General features: G+C 39.2%; 1 protein-coding gene across 11 annotated transcripts in view; it reads right to left on the bottom strand.

The window, feature by feature from the left end:
• CHD2 (chromodomain helicase DNA binding protein 2) overlaps positions 1 to 18,976 on the bottom strand; it is a 119,524-nt gene that overhangs the window by 92,045 nt on the left and 8,503 nt on the right. For 6 of the 11 annotated variants that reach the window (XM_036843905.1, XM_036843909.1, XM_036843913.1 and 3 more), the window contains 3 exons: positions 8,513 to 8,744; positions 5,013 to 5,099; positions 3,300 to 3,361 (listed from right to left, as the gene is read on the bottom strand). In XM_036843905.1, coding sequence (XP_036699800.1) covers positions 3,300 to 3,361; positions 5,013 to 5,099; positions 8,513 to 8,744 — 381 coding nt within the window. Of the gene's footprint in view, positions 1 to 3,299; positions 3,362 to 5,012; positions 5,100 to 7,569; positions 7,588 to 8,512; positions 8,745 to 18,976 lie in introns of all 11 variants that reach the window. The other 5 variants (XM_036843904.1, XM_036843902.1, XM_036843906.1 and 2 more) reach the window with 2 other exon arrangements.

Genomic DNA, 18,976 nt, shown 5'->3' with positions numbered 1-18,976 from the left:
ACAAATCAAATCTGAACTATAAAGGAGGGAAGGAACAAAAGCCATTTTTAAATAAAATGGACCTAAACTCTGGTCAAGAGCCACTGAGGCTTCCTATTAACTGTCTCTAAGAGCTCAAAGAAGGGAACTCCTTTCTCCTCCACTTCAGAAGGCAGGTAAGGAAAAGAGGGAAAGAGTTGCTTTAACTTCACTGATTTTCAGTAGATTTTCCCAAAGAGAATGCCTTTCAGTAGCAAGTCCCAGTGAAGAGGGGAAATCTGCGGCTAACGAGGATTCTCTTCCACTGTCACAGGACTGTGACAGACTTTCAATTCAAAGCAGTGGAAAGGGAGAAATAACTATAATCCCAGGAGAATAGCTTCAAATGATTACAGCTGAAATACTTTTTTAAATTCCAGTTGGGAGAGAGGGTTTTGGAACCACTGTCCAGTGGGGTTAAGCACTACTGGGACCGTCCCAAGTCAGGAGAAATCCCACACAACATTTCACAAATTAGGGTAACATTCATAGGGACTACATAAAAAAGGGTTCAATGATCAAAACAGCATGAGTGGGTGAAGCAAAACGCAAAATTTTGTTTGTATGACTTTAAGTCAGGGGTTACAATCTCAAATACCCGCTGGGGCCAGGTAAGGACTGTAAATGGGGTCAAATGGAGAACTCACGGCCTCTCCAAAGGTTACAAAGACCAGTGTTATATGGGGCAGCATTGACAGCTTTTCTCAAAAACTAGAAATCTAGATTCTTACATACCATCCCTCAATCTTCAACACTGCCAACTAATTCAAAAAATGTTTTCCTCTTCTAAGCTTTTAAAATGCTAATTCACATGACTCAAGGGGAGTTACTCCCTTCCAAGACTCTACCTTCAGAAGTGTCAATGTCATAAAAGCAAAGAAAGTCTGTGAAAGTGCTCTAGATTAATGAAACCTGACAACTAACACATATTTAACCCTAGATTGGATCCTGTCCTGGGGGCGGAAAAATATTATGAAAGACATTATTGGGTTGACTGACAAAATGGGAATATAAATTAGACCAAGGGGTTGTAGCAATGTTAAATCTATTTACGTTAAAACTGTATTGTGCTTATGAAAGAAAACATCCTTATTCTTAGGAAATACACACTTAGTACTTGGGGGTGAAAGACCTTGATGTATGAATCTTAGTCTGAAACATGTGTGCAATATGTAAGGAGAGCACTCACAACGATAAAGCAAATGGGGCAAAAATGGTAACCAATGGTAAATCTCAGTAAAGTACACAGGCAGTCTTTGTACTACTCTTATTCTTACAATTTTTCTACAGTTTGAAATTAATTCCAAAAAAAAGTTTAAAAATGGCTCCTTTTAAAAACTTTGAAATCTGTGATACAATCTGCAGGGCAGGGTTTCAGAAAAACACTTCCCTGTGCTAAAATTTCAAAATTTCCACTCCCTTTGAGTGAGTCTCTCAATTCTGAAATTCATGTGCACACACACTGGGTTCCGTTACCCTTGCTCAGATCACAGAGGCCCCCGTAGTGCTGTGCCTTGCAACCTGAGCCTTAGCAGTTGCAGGACCTCCTCTAATTCATGTTAGAAGGGAAGAGGTCCCCATAAGCCCTAGTACTCTCCAGCTGCCCAGAGGATGACAAGAAGTGAGGCCAGCCCAGGACCCAAATAAACAAGCATGAGGAAAACCTCAGCTTATGCTAAGTTCCTATGGAAGCGCCCAGGGGTAGAAAAGCAGCATCACAGAAGACACAAACCCCCCACAAGGAATGAAAAGGTTCTACTCAAGGGAAAAAAGGTCCATGAAGTCCACTGAGAGTTGCCAACTTTGGAGAGCTCTCAGGATTGATAGGAGAGGGAAAATAAATATAGAAGCCAGTCAAAAGAGTAAGTCTGATGTGTTACACAGGGACTGAAAAAATGGAAGGCTTCTCCACACCCAGATAAAGCCATTAAAATGAGGAGTTCAGGGACTTCCCCAGCGGTCCAGTAGGTAAGACTCCACGCTTCCACTGCAGGGGGACACGGGTTCGATCCCTGGTTGGGGAATTAACGCAGCACGGCCAAAAAAAAGAAAGAAAAAAAATGAGGAGTTCACGTTTTCAAGTACAGCCCATTTAGATTCCAGCCAAGGGACCAGCAGAATGTAGCCAGACGGTGGAGGAAAAAGCACATGCATGGACTTCCCAAAAGCCCCCAAAAGCCTGGGAAGCTGAGAACAGAGTCTCCCGAGCAGGCCCTGGGACTGGGGAAGAACAAGAGCCTCTGAGCTGCCAAGAAGTACAGGCTTGCCTACAGTTATCATGTTCTCCAACTCTAACGAAATGTTTAAAACACAAATGAAAATCGTATGCCCTCTGGGCAGGGCAATATTAAATACTACTTGACTTTTCTTAGCATAGTTTCTAATAACCCTGTTAGGTCAGCAGAATAAGTATTACTCTATTTTGGAGAGGAGGAAATGGATTTTAAAAACTCACATTACTTTGCTTTAGGCCAAACACTTAAATTAAGGATTACTAATACTTTAAAACAGAGAATATATAACTGGGGCTCTCAGTGGGAGCCAAGGACAATCGTTTACCATGAGAACCCCCTGAATTTGTGTGCAGTTTTGAGTATTCTTCTGAGGAGACGGGCTGTAGAATTTAGTTTGTCAAAGGGATCCACACATCCCCCCAAAAAAACTTTTTTTAATTATTTCTCCCCCCCCCAAAAAAAGTCAAATTTTTTTTACCGTAAGTAGAATTTTTTAAGTTTTAAAATAACAAATATATAATCTATATCATAAAGGGATTTCACATTAAGCCCATGAATTAAAATTTTCTGGCTTATGAACTGCTATAGTAAAACTACATGGAAATGACAATGTGGAATTTCACACTAAAATGGGTGTCCAACCAATATAACTTTGCCATGCCAACACAAAGAACAAATGAAGAGGAAAAACAGCCAATCTAAATGTGTTCCTTGTTTATCTAGAATAGAATACCAAATGCCTATATGTTTGATATTCGTGCACATTTTTAAGAAAAAAAATAACTGGGCTAACTGGGCAAATCAGATGGAATAGCTGGGGTTTGCCCCAAAAAGTAGCCCAACACCTACATGTGAAAAACTAAGAATCCTGGGTTTCAAATGCCACTGCTGCTGCAGCAGATTCAGATGAACAGGAATCCAAGATAGCAAGCGACAGAAGCGGACTCTGGGCCCCGGGGTGCGCTACAGACACAATGAAGGCAGTCCCAGAAATGCTCACATGTTCCAAACTACCAAATTAAGTAATCTCCCCCATGAAAGACTTACTGTTTTTTCAGCTGCCTCTGGCCTCTTCTTTTTGGGCTCCCACTCTCAGACCCGCTACTTGCCTTCAGTGTGTGAGGGGGAAAAAATGATTACAGACTTTAATTCACAGTTCTTAGGGATAACACTACCCCCTGGTTCAACAATCTACTCAATATAACATTATTCAATATGAGTTTTTAGACAGAAAGAAACCTAAGCATCTGATTGGTGGTGCTCACTTTTCTTTTGCTTTGAAAATTAATTTGTCTGTTACTGCTGAGTTACCTCTAACGCCAGGAAATATTTTTTTCAGCTTGACTTCTGAAAGAACACAGTCCAATAAAATTTTCTGTGGTGATGGACACGTCCTGTATCTGCAGTGGCCCACAGAGCAGCCAGCAGCCACATGTGACTGAGCCCCTGAAATGTGGCTGGTGTGACTAAGGAATGGATTTTTCATTTTACCTAAATTTAATTAATACACATTTTAAAAGACACATGTCTAATGGCGACCAAGCTGGATGCTGCAGATATAGACTGTCACACAAAAATGCCACGCATTTAGTGTGCCATTAAAGGCGGTACCCACAGACCTGTTTCACTTGAGACTCATTAAAGAGCACGTCAGTCATGAGCCAGCAGCCTGCTGCTAACAGCACTAGGCCAAGGAAATTTGCAGTTACAGACATCTGAACAACTCTTTTTTCCCCCAAGTTAAGCAAATTGGCAAACTACTCCCATTGCTGTTAGTCTTGTGCCCTCCAGAGAATGTGTTAATTTATACACAAAAGAGAGAAGATGTGGTTGGTTATAACAAACATGGAAAAAAGAAAGGTAGCTAAGGTAAACCAGCTCAGAGGTCACTGAAAATAAAACACCATAAATGCAATGCAGGTGTTACGGTCAATTACTACCCCAAACTCACTAACCTTTGGCTACTAATATGTAACTTTCATCAGAAAGATATTATATATTTAAGAATAGCAAAGTTCTCCTAAGAATGCAGAGAGGGGACATTTCACTGAGAGACCAAAGAACGTGTCTTCAGAATGCAGTCTATAAACCTAACGTAGAGGTAAAACTTAGAGGATTTCCACAAAAGCATCACACAAACTGAGAAAAGGTCTGATTCTATAGAAACAACAGAACCCAGTACATAACACTAATTTTAAAAACCATCAATCTATTCAATCTCTGACAATTTGATCAGAGAGTAAATATGTGTTAAACATTTTATACTGCACATTAAAAATGAACTAGGAAACCAAATTTAAACCATTTGGGTAAAATAAAATACTTAAGTTAAGCAAACTCTCCTTCCTTTCTCAGCAGTAAATCTGAAACTACTTCCACTGTTACATTTGCTTAGTTACCCAGGTAACAAAATCTAGAAGATTTAGAAACTAGATATTTTAAAAAGTAAACTTCTTGCTATAATCAAGTGCACTATGAGAAATATTAAAAAAAAAAAAAGAGAATTCGAGGCCAGTTCTATATAATACTCTAACTCTCTACTAGAGCATTCACTATGACATGATCTTTCTGGTAATTTTATTTTTTTAAAAGGCCACATGTGGCTTTTCTTCTGTACTAGATTGAGAAAGCTCACTTTCGAGTCACTTAACTCCCATGCCTGAAGTTCAGTCTCGTTAATGGTAATACATGTCAGAGTCAAAAAGGATAAGATAATTAAGGAGTCTGAATGTATCACCTTAAAACATTTTTTTTTCTTACCTCCTCCTTAATATTAAATCGTGATGGTTCTTGTCTGCTTCGGTTTGACCGCCTAACCCCATAAACATCAGGATATTCTTCCCACATCTGTAAAATTAATAGACCACGCATGAATCGTTTTTTCTTGACCCCCATTTACTATTTACATTACTGGAACACGTATTTCAATTTAAGAGAATTCAATTAGTTATTTGGTTATATATCAAAAGGGTTGTTTTGTTAGCTTTGTTTATGAGACAGCGAAGGGCCATCTTTAAAAAGAATAAGGCATATTATCCGAGAACTCATTAAAGTTGTAACGATGCCTCTTCATTACTAAATGGCATTAAACTAGAGGTCACACTGCTTACCCACTGTTAAAATATAAACTTACAGTGGAATAATATGGCAACATAGGAGAACAACTGCTTCCACTAAAGACAAAATATTTACTGATGAATTTTAAGTCCCTAATGCTTTCAGTTTCAGCTTCGACTGCACAAGACTCATCTGAGAAACTCAAAAAAATCAGCAGGGCCCCACCACCAACTCTCATTAAATAAGAATCAGTGCATTTGCATATTTTTTTAAATTCTTCAGGATGTGTAACATGCCAGATACAGGCAAATTCGGTATTTCTAACATTTAGCTAGAAGTTCTCAGAATGAGACCCACTGGCACCCTTGCTCTAGCACACTTCATTTTATTCTCTAATAGTAGTTAACCCTTTGCCTTTAAGACCTGATTTTTAGTAACAATCCTCACTAGTGATCAAACAAAGTTTAAAGAGGAATCAGTTGAAGAGAACATTTTTTTCACAACATACTGACACCATTTTATTAAAAGACTCAAATCAATAAATATAAAAAATTGTAAAAGGCCCCCCTTCTTCCACCTCTAACAATTAGTCTAACCCCCAGCCTCACTCTCCTTCCCACAGAAAACTATTAACAGGTATGTTGTGTGTTCTTTTAATGAAATCAATCACCTATAGGCAGAATGAATTTAAACGGATTGTGGAACAATGAACTGAAGATGCTCAACAGGAGTTAAACATATAGAAGAGATGCTTGAAAGCCAAGATTAGAAATGTGGGCTTGTCATCGAAACACGGGTGACAGCTAATGTCATGAAAATATTTGGAGTGAAGCAAGAGGAGAAGCCACAGGTTGAGGCTCATCATGAAATGTGTGGAAAGTGGACCCCCAAAAAGACAAAAATGATGAAAGATGATCCAAAAACACATAATGTCACTAAGCCAAGGAAGGATATAATCAACAGTGCCTTTAAAAAAAAAAAAAAAAAAAGCGAAGTAAGCTGAAGAAAAACAAGGCCTCCAAAGGTAACAAGCATGATGTTCTAGGAACAGGCATTTTAGAACTAGAAGCCATATAATCATGTAATACAGCATCCTCAGTTTATAAATTCAGTTTATAAAAGTAAAAAATCCTTAACAACCTTAGAATAATATGAGTTGGAGGACAAAAGGTCCAACCAGGAGTCAGTAATAACCAAGCAGAAGGAAATCTAGGCAAAAGGGGCAGCACATGCCAAACACTCTGAACAAATGGGGCAGAGAGAGGAAGGCAGCAGAGAGCTTTGCTCTAGCGCTGCCTGCCAACCCCTCCCCCATCCTTTTTTGGACCTCTCCTAGAGCTATGAAATGACTCAGCACAGGTATTTATGGAGCTTTTATTAACTGGGTGGCTCAATGCTTTAAATGGCACTACATCAATTAGTTTTACCATTTAAAAATATTAGACAGGGTCACCTGTTGGGACTTTATCACAGTATATACTGTAATGCATACATCCTAAAATCATCTTGTGTTCCTGTTTGTCCTTTTGAGGGCTAATGATATCTAATTCAACTATGCAATAAAAAGCTACCATGTGAAAGGGAAGTGTGTACAGAAAACAAAGAGCTTTCTTTAGAAGCTCATTTTAGAATAATAATTATTAAAGTCACAATCCAATCATTCTAACTGGCTAGTACATTCATCCATGTATTTATTAACTTTTTGGAACTTATCACCTTAACTTTAACATTTCTGCCTAAAGCTGTACTTCTATCTTAAAATTCAGTCTTATTCCCCTTTATCTCTTTAAAGGGAGTTTCATATATATATATATATATATATGTATATGGTCTTACAGTTAAACTGTGAATTCCAGACAGTGAGCATGATTTCGGTAAAGTTTTAAACACCTGACGCAAGTCGTGTTTTCTATGGCTTCCTTTACTCTCTGCAAGTAAAGAACTCTCCCCTGTACAGAAGAAAGTTAAAAGATGGCCAAGCAAGACCTTCTGCAGGTAAATTTCTGAGTTGAATGACACTCAGAGAAGATCTCTAAGTGGTTACTTCTACATTCAGGGTCTTTCTGAAATAGGTCACCACCTGAAATGTCTCTTGTGAAAGGTCCCCACACACTGAGCAGGCAACAAAGCACAACACTTGAGTGTTAGAAGGTCACTTCTCTGGTGATGAGTTAATTAGCAAGGACAGCTTTCATTTTCCTATCCCTATCACTACTATCAGCATTCCCCAACCTCCCAGCAGCTCTTAAGCGTCACTTACCATTAAGCAATGACTACGCTGGGAATAGAAGAAATGAAATAACACAGTTAATCCCAATTCTGTCTCAAAAGTTAAAAGCAGTTTTTGTTTTTTTAATTTCAGGATTGCTGAAGCTATTTTGTAAAACTTGCAGGTAATTTTAAATTGTTTGTACCGCTACGAAAATCTTTGTGTGCAGATGTAGGTTTGTATTTTAGAAGAAAAACTGATTTAGCATAAAGCTTTTAGTTTCTTTAAGACATTTTATTTTTAAATTTCTAAAAGCAATCTTTTTTATATTTTCAGTGATTCTAACTTAATTCTCTCAAAAGGGAATTTTAAAAGATCAGCTGCATTTCTCACGACTAACTAGACCAAGTCATTAATTCTTCCCCAAAAGGGACGCATCCCAAAGTTTGGACATCAATGAAAAAATGCTATGCAACTCAATTTTTGCCTTTTTGCATTCTCTGCTGGAAGATTCTCGTTAAGCAAAGAATACCTACCTTGCCTAGGTACAGATAATTTCTTTTCTGTGAGGAGTATTTCTCCTTCCATTCTTCAATAGAACAAAAACTACCCTTATTCCTGGATTGGGATTATCCATCACACTACAACTGCATTCCACAACCATGTGTGAATGACTTTCTCTGGTATAATTCAGTGCTGTACTAAAAAATATATATTTTAACCACCTTTCTTAAATGTTAAAAACCAAGACAACAAAAACTGGTCTTTCTGCCCTATAATTTGATGGTTCATGTATTTTCCTTATAGCCCTGTGTCTAACGAGTACAGCAGAAAGCATTCCCCATTTAGACCCACAGACAGTATATTATTAGAAAAGGTGGCTGTAGGTGAGTTTTCATTATCAAGATACACTAAGGAGTTTTCCGTGGGAAACAAAGGTCTGCTAGCTGGTCCCAGCTCACAGCACGTTTGCACTGTGCAGCAAAGCCGATACCTTCTTCACATCAGCTATCCGTTCCTTCTTAGAGGCTGGCTTCTCTTTGGCTTCTGGAAGGACTGGCTGGGATTTGGAACCTCCCGACTCACTTTCAGATTCTGACTGACTCTCCGAAGATTCAGAACTACTGTTTGACTCGCTGCCATGTCCGCTTCCTGGATCGCTGCCCTGCTCACTCTCCGACTGGCTGCCTGAGTCTGAACCCGAAGCTTCTTCAGATGCCGAATGACTTAATTAAAAAAAAATAAAATAAAATAAAAATTTAAGAACTGCCACATAAATCTGTTTGAAAATAAAAATCCTAGTGTTAATATGACAGCAGATAGTAGCGTTAATAGGACAGCGGATGGTAATTTGGTAATACAAGATCAAAATTTTCTAATTCACTTTTATAGTGTTATTTGCAAACAGTGTCATTAGTCCCATTCTCAACACCCCTAATAGCTACCGTTTCCTGAGTACGTACATGATGCCATATGCCACCTAATTTATATAGATTAGCTCTTTTAAAAAAAATTAAAAGGGGGATATTATTTTGTCCTTCATTCATATGAGGAAAAACTGAAGCTCAGAAGTAGTTAAATAACTCTCCCAAGATGACACAGGTAGGATTTGAAACCAGGTCCATCTGTCTGAATCCACTAAGTCTTATTTGTTCATCATCAGTCCCTCCCTCCTTAAGACAAAGACAAAACCAAACCAAAATGAAACGAACGAACAAACAAACAAGAAAGGAACCAATGCAGAACAAAACAAAACCAAGGCAGAGTCACCCAAAGAATAAAAATGCAATCTGGTTGCAATTATCCAATCAGTGGTTCTCAAAAATAGGTGCAAATTAAAACATACACACTAACCCCAAACCAGAACTCCTGCCTTGAAATCTCCTGCAGTGAGTCCCAGACCTGGTAGACTTAACAGAAAAGAATAAACAAAGAGCCTAACCCAATAAAGACGGCCATTGGCTTCCACACACCCCCACCCTTTCCTCATTCCAAACCCCTCCCAGGAAAGAGCAATGGTAAGTAGGCAGATGAAAGCAGAAGCCACACACACACAAAAAAAGGCGGCCAGGGAAGACTGAAGGCAATATACCACCCCCTGTTCTCCAACAGTTAAAAAGTAATTCATGGGCATGCTGGTTAAGAATGAGGATACTCTAAAGCGAAAAGATCTAAAGTTGATGGACTCTACAGAAAAAAAGTGGACAGCTCACTCAACTCTTCTGCTTAAAAACTATCTTTTCATTTAGGAGAGGCAGAGCAGAGGAGGAGGCAGGTAGCAACCCACATCCTAGAGTAACATCAGCAGAAAAGAACCCTGAGTTTAGCAACCCGGAGATAAAAGACACACGGCATGAAGCCAGAAAGGCTCAAAAAAAAAAAAAAAAAAGAAAAACAGAGAGAGAGAGGCTTTGTATTTTTGTTATTTACCACCACTCCTTTCCAGACTAGAAATGAGGCCCTATCACTTGACAAACACGTCCACAGAATGAACAGGACAGTACACTGGGAACGGGAATTGACCCAAATGGGCAGTGTGATCCACAGCAAGCACAATGCAGTTGAGGGGACTTTAGTTAAGAGGAGAAAGCAATGAGAATAAATGGAGGGGGAGGATGCCTACCTTGGGGAGGGGAGCAGAAGGGGAAGACCACTTATTAATTGCCTGATCATCTAACAGGTGCCAGGCAATATGCTGAGTACCTTATATGTTCATTTTGCTTATTTCCCAGAACAACGCTTTTAGACACTATTATTCCCATGTGAAGGATGAAAAAATTGAGAAGTTTTAAATAACCTGGTCAATGACAAAACTAGAAAGTGCTGGGGGAGTCGGGGAGGGGAGCAGGAATTCCACCTCAAGTGTGGCTCTAAAAAAAGCTCATATTCTATTTTACCACAAGAGTTCAAAGCCTTAGAGACTCAGAAAATAAACCTTATCCCTCTTACACAACATCCAAAACCAGTCAGGCATCCCTGTAACAGCAACTAAATACCTACAAGGCCTCATTATACTTACTGACTCCTTGGTCCTTTGCACAGTAAAGCTGACTAGTCCAGCTGACTAAGGCACCTTAAGTCACTTATTCTCCACCTGTGACCACTCAGAAGGTGGTCACCAGGCAAGAGGAAAAGAGAGGAAGTACAGTTAAAAGGTGTAGGCTCTGGCCTCCATGGCTTGGGTCTCCGTCCTAGATCATCTCAGGCCTGTGCCCTCTTTTAAGCTGTGACATAAATCATTGTAAATGTGAAGGAAACATCCAATGCCAATTCCCATATCAGGGTATATGTGTGTATATGAATATCTCATTCTCTTTGAACTGCCTCATAGGATGAATACACTACATTTATTTAAACTGCCCCCTTATTAATGGAACATTTAGGTTATTTTTAAACTTTTCTCTTAACCAACAAGCGACAAATATCCATGATACACTTCCATACCTCTGTATTTCTGAGTATGCAGATTTCCAAATTGTTCACTATAACCAATAAAACTATAAATATCTTTGTATATATGCCTTCATGTGCAGCTCTGTATTTGTGTTTGTGTAGGAAAGTGACCTCTGGAAACATAAAAATACATATAACACCTTTTAGGTAAAAAACACATCTATGTCTATGTGCATAAATACATTTTAATCACCAAATTGCTAACAGTGGTTTACTCTATGGGATGGGTTATTTGAAGTACCTAGTGGATTCCGTGAACTACTTACTGGTGCAATTTAAAAAAAAAAAAAAAATTAGTAACTCTGAAAGTCAAACCCAAGAAAAGATAAACATCAAGTTTACAATTGTATTTATCTCTGGGTGTTGAGGGAGGCAGATGTAATCAGAAAATGATACTGGTAGGGGACTTCCCTGGTGGTCCAGTGGTAAAGAATCCACCTTCCAATGCAGGGGACGCGGGTTCGATCCCTGGTCGGGGGGAACTAAGATCCCACATGCCACAGGGCAACTAAGCGCGTGCCGCAAACTACAGAGCCCACGCGCCACGACTAGAGAGAGAAAATCCGCACGCCACAACTAGAGAGAAGCCTGCGCACAAGGAAGAGCCCGCGCCGCAACGAAAAAAGATCCTGCACGCCTCAACTAAGAGCTGACGCAGACCAAAGAAAAAAAAAATGATACTGGTGGGTTTTATGACTGAGGCTGAGTGGTTGAGTTCATAGTCATTCGTTATTTAAGTATTAATATTTTTAATGTTTCAAATGGTTCATAAAAAATCCAACCAAAAGAGCCAAATTCAAGGCAAGGGATGTTAAGTATCCCCAATCCTATAACAAAATGAGCTAAAGATATGAATGAGAGTGAGACCAAGTGTTTTTTTTTTTCTTCCATCATTTCTGAAACAAGTCAGAATTAAGAAACCTAAAATAATAGGGGAAAAAACGTTTCTAAAAATAAGCCTTAATAAAGGCATAACTCAATTAATTTGCATACTTCTCCTAGGAGAATAAGTTTCTAAATGTTGAAACAGAAAAAGAGTATTTAGGAAAAAACTATAAATACCTTCACATTTAAGGCACTGACGGTCTAATTATTCATTCAAAGGACAGGATATTTCCTGAAATATTATGCAGATTCACTATTAATGCCGAATGATAATACTAAATACTATCAATATTAAGTTGTAGCTTGTAATGTTGATTTAGAGTAAGAGATGTGGGGAAGTCCACAGGACTGAAAAAAGGGACAAATCAAGTTAGTGGGTGAGTAGTCCTTTAGCTAAGCTTTCACCTAAATTAAAGTAATAAAATTACCTGATTTCCAAAGGCATTAATAGTTATAAGGCAATTAAAAATGGAATTTCCAGGAATGATTAACCACCATATATACAGAATCCTCATGAAAAATAAGTTTACCTAAAAATTACTCAAAACCTAAGTTGCAAACAAGTTTTATAATTTTTGATTGAACAATCATCACAAGGGAAATACAATGCAAAAATAAATAAAAGGGACAAGTCAAAATTGGGAGTTTTTCGATTCCAATAGAAAAATGCTTATTAAAAAAAAGCTTAACACTTCTTTTCACTCACTGATAAAAAGGATTTGACATCTCTTCAAAATCCTTTTTGAAGGTGGCAAAAATAGAGTGATTAAGTGTCTCTTACAAGTGGACTTTGAAAGCAAGCAGCATTAATAGCTATTGTTCCGTTTTTAATTTTTAATCACCGCTTCCCAAATAACCACAAGAGGGCAGCACAGCAACACTTCACTACAGAGCAAGCCTGTGGGTTCTCGGCCCAAGAGCTGCCATTTCAGCACTTACTGGGTACTGTTTATTTTCCTAAACTCACAAAATGGCTGAACTGCTTGGCAGAGCTGGATTTTTTTTGTTGGTGGTGGTGAAAGCAAAATCTGGTAAAAACGCAAAGCCATCTACACTGGAATTCCATAAAGTTTATCTCCAGACTATGTTCTATCAATATTAAAATAGCTAACATTTGTGGAGCACTTCTGTGCCATATGCAAACATTCCCCTCTAATCCTTCTCTTCGTTTTACATAAGAGGCCTAGCCCAAGTGTGTGTATGTCATCCCCCAGCCCCACAGCCTGAATTATGAAATCCATACTACTATTAACCTCTAAGTGGTGTTGCTGCCCCTGTCATAATCAGTTAAACAGATTATTAAACCACCCAACAAGAGATTAAGGCCAGAATCATTCCAAGGGTGGTGCAGGACAAGTCCTTCTCAGTCACTTCTATGTGTCATAAGAGGATAGAAAGGCAAAGATTAAGTCACGAGTTTCTTACTGATGAAAAAAATACTGGATGTAGTTCCTTAAATAAATTGAACAGTATCTTTAAGACCTCCTCCACCTCTGGTTCAGGTCCTATGATTCTGAAGAATAAGCTACATTATAAACCAGGTTCAAAGACAAGTAAGAGACTAAGAAAGTTCAATGTATACACAACAAAGGATTTACACATACAACATATGAAGAATTACATAGCAAAGAAAAATCCAATAAAAAACTAGGCAAAGGAAATGGACAATTACAAAACCCAAACTGCAATAGCCCATAAACATATAAAAAGGTAATTAAACCTCACTGGTAATTTGGGAAGTGTATTTACAATATATTATTTTACACTCATCTGCTTGGCAGAAATTAAAGTCTGGTTAACATTAAAGTATGATGAGAAAGTAGGGAAAATAGTACTCATATACCATTATTGAAAAAGTAATCAGTAGAAGCTTTGGAAAGCTATTTAGCATTATATTACCCTAGAAATATGCATGAATCGTGTGAGTCAATCAGTGGGTATATAACCTAAACAAATTATCAAACGTGTGCAGGAGATGCAAAGTATAAAAATGTTCAGAGCTCTGCTCATAAGATTAAAAAAAAGGAAATAACCTAAACGTTCATGTACGAAAATGCAAAAATAAAATGTGAAACAGTCATACTATGCAATTAACTACAACAGTTAAGACTAGGGATGAATCAGATCTATAAATATCAATATGACAATTTCAAAACTATCATATTTTTCTAAACAAAATATATTACATGAACCATGTGCGTTTTAAAAATGCCAAGGTTTTTATATGCCAAGTTCATGAAAGTGACTAGGGAAAAGGGGTGAATAGGATTTTAACTATATCTAACTTGTTGAAAACTTTAATTTTATTCTTTGAACTTCTCTGAATTTTTCTTAATTTCTCAAAAAAGAGCTGCTTCTAACATTGAAGAACTGATCAGTATTCCGGAGTAGACCTTCCTAGGATTCGGCAATTCTTTTGGAACTTACTTTAACACTGGAAACACTAAGGATCCTCTTTTCAGAAAAAGGTACATATATGTATGAGACAAAATGCATACAAAAATGCTGTGTACAGTTTCAGAAGATAAAGGGTAAGTCCCATCAGTAAACCACCCCACCCCACCCCAAGATTAAGAAACCCAATGGTAAAGGAGGAAAAAAAAATCTACCTTAAATAACCATATTTCTAAAATTCTCAACTGGTGCCAGGCAGAAGTCACCTTTACCTCTATTATGCTACTTCTGTTCCCCAATAACCAGTAAACATCTGAGTAGTCCTAAATAGTTTAGGAAGCATTAAACAAATGGAACCCAGGCATACATATCATTAGGGAAAAGTGAATGATAACAAGAAGCCTGGATAAGGTACAAATTAAATATTCATTTCGCAAATACCTATCCCAATCTGGGTCTGGCAGAGCACTAAGGATTAACATAAAAGGCGAGGCAAGCTCTCTACTCGGGTAACAACATGGAAGACTAACCCTTCATGCGGTGAAAGGCAACTTTACACAGAGAAGAACTCTCCCTATAATCTACCATACCAACTGATGTATTTACATCCATTTAGAACCCTGAGGTTGGACGAACTTGTTTGACCAGGAGTTCCTTTCAGCCCTTTGAGTCTTATCTTTCCTTATTAACAACTTTTAGGCTATAGTTTTAGACTTTTGTAAGTTAGCAACTCCAAAGGTCAAAGGAGATTTAAAAGTCCTGGCTGCTAACCTCAATAGTAAATGTGGAACTTACGACCACACTGTCACAGGAAGTAAGTGAAGTCCCTGAATCAGGCCACAGAAAAGGAAAAGTGAGGGCCCCCAACTTTCTTAATAACAGCCAACACTCACTGTGGCAAGCACTTTAGTGTTTTAGACCAGTTTCTCACACTCAGCATTATTGATGTTTTCTTGTTGGGGGGGAATAGGGGGGGGCTGTCCTTTGTATTGTAGGATGTTGAGCAACATCCCTGGCCTCTACCCACTAGGTGCCAGCAGCACCCCGACCTGAACCAAAAATACCTACAGACACTGCCAAAAGTCTTGCTGGGGGAGGAGGTGGTGTCCCCAAGCTGAAAACTAGTGTTATAAAAACAGTATTTCACTTAATTCTAACTTCCCCAAGAGAGACATACTATATACCCTTACTCCTATTTTAAAGATAGAGAAACAAGCTCAAAGGTTCCTGCCCGAGATTCTACAGCTAAAAAGAAACAGAAAAGAGACCCAAAGTCCCGTTCCATTAGCCCTTATTTCCCAAACCTGCCTCAGTGCAAGAATCAAGGGAGGCTGTTGTTCAACATACAGATTCCTGGGCACCACGCCAGAATGACTGAAGTCAAACTTCCAGGGGAGAAGCCTGGGAATATGTTTAACAAGCACCCCAGGTGATTCTTAGCAAGTAAATCTGGGGACTTAAATGCCTATATAAAGCTAAATTCAGAGGAAACAAACTTTTTAATCAAGCAAGGGAACTGGAACACTGCAAGAATTTGACCCATCACCCCCTTCCCTCAAAATGACAACTTACCAGCCATATACTGCCTCCATTTTAATGTCAAATCAACCAGCATTATCAACTGGAACTGAAGGCGCCCTCTAATTAAGGTTTTTGACAGCCACCACACTCAGGAACCATTTCCCCAGAGGGCATGTCTATAGGACAAGTGTTCCCAACGCTGGCTTTGCAACGGACACACCTGGAGCACTTCTGACAATCCCGGTTATCTCCCCCCTCCCCTCCCCTCCCTTCCCCTCCTCTCTCTCCTCTTCCCTCCCTCCCCTCCCACTACAAGACCCCCCAAATCCAATCAGGTATGGGCCTGGGTTTTTTAAATTCACAAGTGATTCTGATGCAAAGCCTATGTGGGAACTAAGTTTACCACAACAAAAAACAAAAATTAGAAGCAAAGCTCAGTCTCTACAAACTGTGGCCAAATCCAAAGTGCATGTGTGGCGCTGGAGTCTGTCCAACCAGACAAGGGCCAGGTTCTCCTCTCCAGCACCCCTCCACCCACCACCTTTCCTTGCACTACTCCCCAGCGGTTTCTCAAACTACCCCCAGGCGAATCACTGGATACAAGTTAACTTGAATCTTTCCATGTAGTATCACCGCCTTTTGAAAAGCAATCTGTCTCTGGTATAAATCACACCAGTGATTTTCAGCTTTTGGTTTCTTTAAAAATGTGAAGTTTTTCAAGACAAACAGAGTACAGAATTAGTCTACAGTTTTACTATTTTCCCCAATCACCTACATTACCTATCTATCTAATCCTGGAGGCAAACTGCCTGTGTCTGAATCCAGTTCTATCTACCCTTTATTCCCCCTTGTGCCTCAGTTTTCTCATCTACAAAAGAGGGGTGATAATCCTACCTACCTCACAGACCTGATGTGAGGACAACTCAAATTAACACATATCAAAGACTTAGAACAAGTTGCAGGCTCATAGTAGGCACTATTGTTAGCAATTATTGAATCTCTCCAGGACAATCAATGCTGTTTTCAATGAAACATCTCTCAACAATCATTTCATCTACTGGTTTGATACTTAATTGAAATGCACAACTGTAAGCAGAACCAGAATAAACGGACAGGAGAAGTAACTATAAATCCTCAGTTAAGTACACAACCCAACTGAGGGAACAGCATGACATGGGTATAGGAAGAGCTCAGCAGGACGCAGGACCACCCACAGAAGGTCAAAAGAAGAAAGCTCTGTGACAGTTAACCTGGGAATGCTAGTGGAAGGAGGTCACTATCATTTCTGCTACACTAACCCTCACACTAAATAAAATATACGTTCAAAACTCCTTGAAACAGTGCCTGACACAGTGAGCACTCAATAAAATGCAAATCTACTCTGGTATTCACCACGTGTTATTTTCCTGCATGACAAAATCCAAATGAAAGATTACCAGTCACGACTGGACTGAGAAATAATGCATACAAATGCAATACCCTGAGGTTTATTTTTATATTCTATTCTCTTACTCTGTTTTTAACGCTGGTTACAATTCACAACCCACCAGTGGGTGACAAATATCACTCTAAATAACTGATTCATAGCACAACCCAGGGCCTCTGCTCTAGCCCTAAGTTACCTTTATCAGCTAGGGGGAAAAGGAATTCTGAATGGAATGTAACTACATTCAAAGTTAATTCTGGAATCCAAACTTTTGGAGGTCTCTAAACGGGTTCAAGTAGACAATCACAGTAATGAAGAGATAGCACTAGAATTTAAAGCAATTGGAGGTGAAAAAATCCCAAAAGGGGCTTCCCTGGTGGCGCAGTGGTTGAGAATCCGCCTGCTAATGCAGGGGACACGGGTTCGAGCCCTGGTCTGGGAAGATCCCACATGCCACGGAGCAACTGGGCCCGTGAGCCACAACTACTGAGCCTGCGCGTCTGGAGCCTGTGCTCCGCAACAAGAGAGGCCGCGATAGTGAGAGGCCCACGCACCGCGATGAAGAGTGGCCCCCGCTCGCCGCAACTAGAGAAAGCCCTCACACAGAAACGAAGACCCAACGCAGCCAAAAATAAATTAATTAAGTAAAAAAAAAATCCCATCAGTATAAACATTTCAAAGGTATGCTACAGCAGGATCTGGCATGACATTGAAACGGAAACTTTTCCTCTTCCATCAAGCATACAACTCCCCTTTATCAGCACCCCATCCCCCATTGCTTCCAGACCTCCAAATTCAAGCTGCCCTAAAAAGGGAACTGAGAAAATAGGACAAGGAATGGAGAGACAAAGGATTAGAAAAGAATGTAACAAGTGCTCCATCAGAAGATTTGAAACACATGCGGAAACATGCAAACATATGGAAACACATGCAAATTGGAAACACATGGAGAGCTTTTAAAAATTAATCACAGGGGTTGGGCTGGACATTGGTATTTTTAGAAGCTCTCCAAGGTCTGATGTAGAAACAAAAAATAGAATTCAACGAACTCAGAAACCAAAAGTAAAGGAAATGAAGAAAGTAGAGGAAACCCAAAACACAAATCATGAGACTGTAGGTCTAACAGAATAAACTGGACGTTAGGCATTATGTTAAATCAAATGCCGCTATGGTGAAGACTGATAAGGAAAAGCAAGCTACAGCCAATTAGATTTTGTTGTAAATATTACTGCAGTTACATTTATATCCAAACAGCACTGCACCTTGGCATTAATTATTCACTCTTGTACAGCTTGAGAGGGAAATGAGGCAGAGGGTAAACCAGGGCAATAATTACCAGCTCAGCTCCAGAAGGAGGAAATAAGGCATCTACTCAGAGTGACTGCCAAGAGGAGGGCTATGACTCACACAAGCCGCTCTAGTCCAGAAAGAATCATATGCTCCCTTCAAAAGGCTGGGTTTCTCAGGGGGATAAATTTAAAAAATAAAAACAATTATAGGATTAACTGCAAAATACACCCGAGGTTTCAACTAACTAAAAAAGAGGACCTGCCTCCTAAAATCATTTAAACAAACCTCTCTCCTAACTTGCCTAAATAGACCAGACTCCTGTGGGAGGCCAGGCCACCAGCCACAGAACCTCACAGGCAGCCTGGCTCTTAAAGAGGGACTTAGAAAGAACAGAAAAAGAAAGAAAGATGAAGCACTAGGAATAAAATATTACGAGCAGCTTGCAGTTACTGAGTACTTTCAGTGTAACAGTCTCTCTTTGCTAAATAC

This window comes from Balaenoptera musculus, chromosome 2, assembly GCF_009873245.2.
Source record: "Balaenoptera musculus isolate JJ_BM4_2016_0621 chromosome 2, mBalMus1.pri.v3, whole genome shotgun sequence".
Classification (NCBI taxonomy): Eukaryota; Metazoa; Chordata; class Mammalia; order Artiodactyla; family Balaenopteridae; genus Balaenoptera; species Balaenoptera musculus.
This window is presented reverse-complemented; position numbering and strand designations above follow the sequence as displayed.